Raw genomic sequence first — 7,626 nt, 5'->3', positions numbered from 1 at the left:
TTTACATCTACCCCAAATGCTGTTTTCTGACCAATTATTAATTCTTTTGAAATAATAAGAATCTCAATTTCTCTAGTAAATGCATAAATATAATCCTAAATGATGTAGGAAAGAACTGGTATTGCTGCATTTCGATTATTTTACAAAGTTTTTAATTTCCAGGTGGAAATCCAAATGACCAAAATAATCGAAATATCAACATTTTCGGGAAAAATGATTTTTATTTTTAAAGTATTAGGATTATATTGACCAATTCATCTGTGGACATACATCCCAATGGTATCTATGAATGCTTATGGGTTTTATCCTCTGGAGTCTTAAAATTAATGAAAAAAATCACAGTGTTTACAACTACCCCAGTTTACTACTGCCCCAGTTCCCCCTACACTTTGAGGAGCTTTTCAATGGATCAGAGAGTGATACTCGGAAGTTTCGGAAGTGCGAAGGCATCTTCCATACAAATTGTGGAAGTGCCTGGAAGTGGTTTACACATTTTCACCCAAATATCTCCTCATATTGTCTAAAATAGATCAAATGGAGCTTTTAAAATGATGACTTTAGTCTTTTACTGCTCAAACTCAAAGAGAGAGCAGTTATATAACCGTCTTTTTCAACTTTTCACTGTTCCTGGAGCTTAAACGATAAGAGATACCGACTTCCGGTCTTCGATGACCCCCAGTAAAAATTCAATATCTCTAGACGTTTTTTCTTTTCCCTTCCCACCTCCCCTCTATCCACTCCAAAACCATGTTTTTCGGTTTTTCTCAAAATTGGCCCAAGCTTTTTCAGTGATTTTTGGATATGCGTTATGCCGAAAATAGACACAGGCTGATCCTCGAGAATACTCAGCTCGAAAAATTTGGCGGTAAAGGATCAGCTCAAACTATCATACACTGAAGGTTTAGGATTAGGGATTAGTGCTTTTTGCATGAACTGTCAAACCAAAGTAAATAGTGAAATATGGAGTATTTGCTGTGGCAAAATTTTATTGTTCAAAAACAAATTGACCGGCTCCGCAACGTGGCTCTATATTATAGACGAAAGAGCCGTAGAGAGAGGAGAAGATCAAGGATACTTTCCCAAATCATGCTAATGAATGGCGGACGGGACCGCAGAATTTGGTGCCTGGTAACTTATCCAAATTATTTGAGGACAACTAATGAAAAGAAATATTTAATTATCGCTCAACTTTAAACTTGTAGGACCGATCGGGAACATTTTGGGAGACTGAAGTTCCTCTTTACAATGATGATGAATTCAAAAGGAACTTCCGTGTGTCTCGTTCAACTCTAGATTTTCTTGTAGAACGCTTGCATGAGGACCTTGTTCGCCAATACACACATTTTCGAGATCCAATTTCCGTTCCGAAGAGAATTGCTGTAGCCCTATATTCATTGGGATCTTCTGCGGAATACCGAACGATAGCTAATCTCTTCGGTATTGGGGAGAGCACTGTCGGACAAATTCTCTTGGAGTTTTGTCATCTTATAAAAGAGGTTTTTGAACCACAATTTATCAATTTTTATCCTCCAACCGAGGATAAAATCATTGAGATGAGATCTGGATTTGAAGTAGTTTGGGGATTTCCTCAATGCTATGGTGCGATAGATGGGTGCCATATAGAGATTAAAGTAAATGATGAGGACAAAGTAGATTACCATAATTATAAAGGATGGTATTCAATTGTTCTCTTGGCGGCAGTTGACTATCGGTACAGATTCACTTATGTGAATATTGGTTCGCCAGGGAGAAATAATGATTCCCACATCTTCGAAAGGTCAATCATTCGACGACTGCATAATGAAGATGAGACATTTCAAAGGTTCTTCAAAGTTATTCAAGGAGTCCAGGTGCCAATTTTACTTTTGGGTGATTCTGCTTTCCGTTTGGACAGGTTTCTCATGAAACCCTATCCCCATGACAATCTCACTCCAAAAGAAAAGCACTTTAATTATATGCTGTCCAGAGCGCGAAGAGTGACCGAGAATGCATTTGGCCAGCTCAAAAATCGTTTTCGAAGGATTGGTAATGGTCTCAAACTAATGCTGGAAAATGATTCAATAGTTATCAGGGCTTCGTGTATCCTTCATAATATTTTAAATGAAAAGAATGATTATTTGAATGAGGAATTTGATGTGGCTAGTTCTGAACAATTGGAGAACCGAGAACAGCCTGTCCATGTCACAATGCGAGCCCCAACAGGTGATGGAATAACTGTCCGCAATACAATTGCTGATTACCTTTGGGCCCGGGATAGACGTCTGGATGAAAATAATGAATAAAATTTACTTACTGTACTTCAATATATTTTATTATTGTCACCGATATCGTTTACAGGATGTTTTTTTTTGTAATTAATCAATTTTTATTCAGGAAATAGTCTCGCAAGTAATTTCTCATTAAATGCGATCTGTTGCTGGGCAATCCTATTGGATTCCTCCATGTGTGCATTTGCGATTTCATCGTTTCTTTCTGCTGCTTCATTGGAACGTTTTATCTCTTGCAACACTTCCTCTTGAACGTTTATTAGCTTTCTTTTGCGAGGTCGACGTGGATTTGGGTGTCCCTGGGCCTGGATTGATGAACTGGCTATTTCCTCTTCATTTCCAGCCAATGAATCACTCAAGGACATGATGATATTACCTTCGTCTACCAGATTTTCATCATTTACTGGAAGATTTCCAATAAGACTGTTCATTTCTTCGTAGAAAGCCCAAGTGGATGGAGATCCCCCGGAAGTGCCTACTTTCCTCTTCTCTTCTCTGAAAACAAGGCACGCAAATCTCAAATGAGTATTATGATAATATTTCATCAATTTTATGAACTAAAGTACTTGCCTATATCGAGCAATCATATTTTTTATTTTAGTTTTCACTTCATTCTCAGTCTTATTGACACCATTTTTCTTGAGTTCTTCAGACATCGCTTGATGGACTTTTCGATGCCTTTTCTGTCTGCGGAGGTCGTAATGATGATCCCTCCATATGGAGATAAACATCCTGACCTCCCCGTCACTCCAATCTTTCCGTGATTTGGGATTTTGCGATAATTGACTTTCACCACCCTCCATATTTTTTGTAACAATTGACATTTCGAAAAGTACCCAAAAACACCCAAAGTGAAGCTTTTTATTTTCAACACTGGCGCTGATGTCGCCTAATCCTCGTAATTTTACTAGACCTCACGAATTTAGAAGATCAGCCTGATCCTCCAAATTATGGGCTGATCCGTGAGTGTATTGACACCAATCCTCTTTTTTCGAGCTGATCCCTAAGTCGATCCCTGTGTCTATTTTGGGCTTTAGAGCTAGTCCTGGCGAACATTTCGCCAAAACATACTTATGACCGAAAAATTCGCCATTTTGAATTATTGAAGGTCAAAGGTCAACTTCTTTGGAAGGCTCATTTTTCAACCGATTTGGTTAAATTTGGATTTTTTGGAAAGATATTGCAAATTAGAATCCGGCTGCATCGGTTTTCATCGGTAATGAATCGGTTAAGTACCGATTTTTTGATTTCCAAATGCTTTTGTGATTTATGAATCAATTTGATCTCTAGTAGATCAGTGATTCCAAAAGATTATGCAAAAAAACTAATTCACAGTGAGCTCTGTCTCGTGAGTTCGAGCATTCCGCAAAGCTGGGATGCTTTGCCACTCTCTTTTTGAATGCAATGCATTTGCCCTACAAAAGAAATTAAAAGAAAACGTATTATTATTATTGTTCTGGAAATGATTTTTTTATTTTTATTTTGTTTTTTTTTTTTTTTACAATTTCCAGTTATAGCATCAACTTTTTTACTCGTAAAAACAATTTTTACAAGAGTTTTTTTAATTAAATATTAATTTACTGATATTTTCAGTTTATTTGGCAAATTTGAATTAAATTCTTGCATTTTAATTCAAATTCCTAATTTATTTATGTGCGTTTTATTTTCTCTAAAAATTTTTAGTCTTTTTCTCTTTTATTTAGTCTTTTTTTCTTTTTAGGAAATTATAATAGCTCCAGTCTAGTCCCCGGCGAGTGGACTTCAAAGTTGAAGCCAATTTCTCACTTTCACATACAAAAGCGTATGAGAACTTTTCTGCACTCGTGATCGTTATGCTAAATATTTAAAAAGTGAGAAGTTTTTCCGTATTATAAGATACCTTTCCGTATGGAGGGATAAATATACTAAATATTTGTTTAAATAAATTTTTTCCTTGGAGCACTGTGAGCTGAGTCCGAGATCAATTTAAGAATTGACTTCAAATAGCTCCACATGAAACAGCCAACTTGCCAGGCGCTTGGCTCCAATACACATTTTAGATCGCGAAAATTCCATGAAATCAAAATAAAACGTAGACGCCTTTTAAGAGAATAAAATTACAATTCAGATTTAAAAAAAAAAATAGCAAAAAAATATCTTAGCCTCTTCCCGAAATAGAGCACTTTAAAATTTTTGTCAAGAATCACGAGTGAGATATGAAGCGCGTCACGCCATCTTTGAGACTGTGTATCTTGGGTTAAGAAATTTTCCGATGGTAAAGAAAAATACGTATATATTTATTAAACTTATGCAATTTAAGAAAAAAGTATGAAAATACCATGGATTACCTAAACTTGAAAAGAAGAGTCAAAATGTGTGAAATAATGAGGGTTTTCTCTAGTTGGATGGGTGCTCGTTTTTCGTTTGAACCTCAATTTCGAGGCTAAAAAATAATCTAAGCAAAAAGTTGTATATGAACAAAAATGTAGCTAATGAAATTCTCTATCAAACCCATAAAACAGATTGTTAAGGACAGTCCTAGTTTTCGAGATATTTTTGATCAAAGTTGCTAAAAAGTTCAATTTTTCCTGGTTTTCTGACATTTATGAGACTACAACGCCCCTGGTGTCAGTTGTACGAACTTCATCTGTCTAAAGGATTATCAGGCATGTAAAGGAGACCAAATTATTCCATAGTGAGAAATAAATCGGTTCAGCAGAATCGGAGATATAGGCACCCAAGTATCACAAAACGGCAAAAACGGTTTTGCCTAGATTCCAGGCGCAAAACCAAAATGAAATCAAAATGATAAGTATTTTCGTAAATCATTTGACCCTAGCAATAGAAAAATAGCATGAGAACCCAGGGACAAAATCATCATTGCACAGTTTTATTGAGCTCTGTCTGTTCAGAAGTTTATCAAAGGACTCCATCAATCCAGGGACCTCTTGACATTCAATTTTTCCATACGTTTTTGCACAGAGAGATACTGAAGACTATTCGCAAGTTTTTTCCTAAAGAGAATTTACTTATCAGTCTGATATATTTCGAAAATGTGCATTAAAAGCTACCTGAAAATACATATTTAATCATGCTCGCCGAAAAAATACGAAAACTACGAGGAAATTTGTTTAAGTCTCGGTGCAATAGATGCAAAATTTTTACAAGGAGAACTGAGAAATAGCTTCACTTTTTATTTGGCTTGATGGACCCCTGACCAATCGCTCCAGGATGCCATTCTTATCGAAAACCAGATACTCCTGCTTCTTGTCCTCACAGGATGAAGTTCATGGCGTATATGGGTTTATACCTTGACTCCATACGTTCCCGCGTTTTTTATGAACTGTCGCCAGTTTGTATTCATCATCGAACCAGTCGATCCGATCCTTCTTTCGACTGTGACTAAGGATAGTGGTAGCCGTGGTAGCCTTTTCAATCGTTCATTGGCATTATGTCTCCAGGGATATCAGATAACACGTCTATCAATGGCGTCCAGATCAGTTTTAACCGATGAAATGGCTCACTGATTAGCAATTTTACTCAAATGGCCAGGTAAAATCTAAAATTTTGTCCATTTTGGATGATTTTTGAAAGATTCCTTTCTGAACGGGATGTACAAGTTGGATCAATCTTTTCTTACTCATCCTACGGACTTATTGACTGACCTGTTAGTTCATCAGGTTCAAGAAAACAAGAATTTTGAAGTCTTAATTACAGTGCCCGCTTCGTAATCCGGATGATTTTTTTGAATTTGTTCAACGTCTCGAAAATATAATACAAGGTTTTTTTTTCTAGAATTAGAATAAAAGTTTTAAAGAAGCTTAAAAAAGACATAATTAGAGAATTTTATGCTATTATACTTCATTCATTAGACAAAAACATGAAAGGATAATTCGTTTTCATTGCTGTATACTCGTGCATATATAATCTCAAAATGATTTTAAATGTAACCGTCGATAACTCGTCCGGATTACGGCGATCCGGATTAGAGAGCGAGCACTGTATTTCTTAATATTCTTTATTTTGTTAAATTTCGCTCTCAAAATTGAATATCAATTTTTCTCATAATTTCCTTTTATTTGATTAATATTTTGTACAATGTAAATAAGTCCAAATAGAAATAATAAAGAAAAGCCGAAGGATTAATTGGTCATTTTAGTAGCATTATTTAGCTAAATAAACATTTAAATGTAGCCTCCATCGTAAAGAGAATCCGCCTAAAACCTTCAAAAAAAAAGAAATCGACACAAAGCAATAACAGAGTGGAATTTAGGGAGGTTAGAATTTCATTTTCTAAAGTAAAAGAATAAAAAAAAAACGTGAAAAAAGATAATTAAAATAGCAAACAAGAAAAAAGAGTAAATTATGAAATGGAAACAATCACGAAATGCTGATAGAGCATTTTTGGTTGCAAGAAAAAAATTAATAATAATAATATAATTTCTAAAAAAAAAAAAGAAAAAATAAATAAATAAATCACTTCTTTTCTCCCTCAAAGAAATTAATGCAAGAAAAAAAAGCTCAAATTGAGAAAATACATTTTTAAAAAGAAAATGTATAAGGGCGATTTTAAGAAGAAAAAAAAATAACAATAAAATATACGAATTGAGGGAGAAAGTAATTTTGATGAAGATGAAGAAATACAAGTAATTATTGAGAAAAAAAAAAGAAAAAAAATATATTGTATACATATCCCAAATGATAGGTTTAACAAGTGAAAAAGTAAAGAAAAAAACCGATGTAGATGTTTAAGGAAAAATATTCAAAAAAAAAAAAACAAGATATAAAAAAAACCAGCAGACTTCAGTTTCGAAGAATAAATCAAAAAGTGTAACAAAAAAAAAGAGATAAAAGAAAAAACAATTAAAATAGAATTTTTTTCAGAGAAAAAATAAATTTAAAAAAAAAACTAAATAAAAAAACACCCAAAATATTACTTTAAATGACGTCATATTTGTAATTTGTCATCCCAACGATGTAATTTTGAAAAAGTGAAGAATATAAAATTAAACAAAAAAGAAAGAAAAAAAAACATTAATAAAATAAAATACGAACTGAGATTTTGACAAAGAGCCCAAAAGAAAAATAAAAATAAATAAAAAAAAACAAAAACAAGTCTTTTAATTGTCGAATCAAAAGGACAAAGTCCTTGTGAATGTCACTGACCTCTCAGGGACTCATGCGCATTTCCCTGCGACAGCATTATCGATTTTCCCACCTATTTTCCTGGTTTTTCCAAGCCTCAATCTGGTGTCCTTATTAAATTTGGACTTGCGACTGAAATTACGCAGCAACTGCGCGCCATCTCTTGCCAAAAAGATTGATAACTTCAAGACTGACACTTTTCTGTTATTTAAAACAATTCAAAATATTCAAAATC

General features: G+C 34.2%; 1 protein-coding gene across 1 annotated transcript; it reads left to right on the top strand.

The window, feature by feature from the left end:
* Positions 1 to 1,086: 1,086 nt before the first annotated feature.
* Positions 1,087 to 7,357, top strand: LOC129808662 (uncharacterized). The gene is made up of 2 exons (XM_055858435.1): positions 1,087 to 1,128; positions 1,203 to 7,357. The coding sequence occupies exons 1-2, from the start codon at positions 1,087 to 1,089 to the stop codon at positions 2,280 to 2,282; spliced, it is 1,122 nt and encodes a 373-aa protein (XP_055714410.1). The 3' UTR covers positions 2,283 to 7,357.
* The last annotated feature ends 269 nt before the right edge of the window (positions 7,358 to 7,626 follow it).

Source organism: Phlebotomus papatasi, chromosome 5 (assembly GCF_024763615.1).
Source record: "Phlebotomus papatasi isolate M1 chromosome 5, Ppap_2.1, whole genome shotgun sequence".
In the NCBI taxonomy this organism is placed as follows: domain Eukaryota; kingdom Metazoa; phylum Arthropoda; class Insecta; order Diptera; family Psychodidae; genus Phlebotomus; species Phlebotomus papatasi.
Note: the sequence above shows the minus strand (reverse complement) of the source record. Positions and strands in the feature narration are given on the sequence as shown.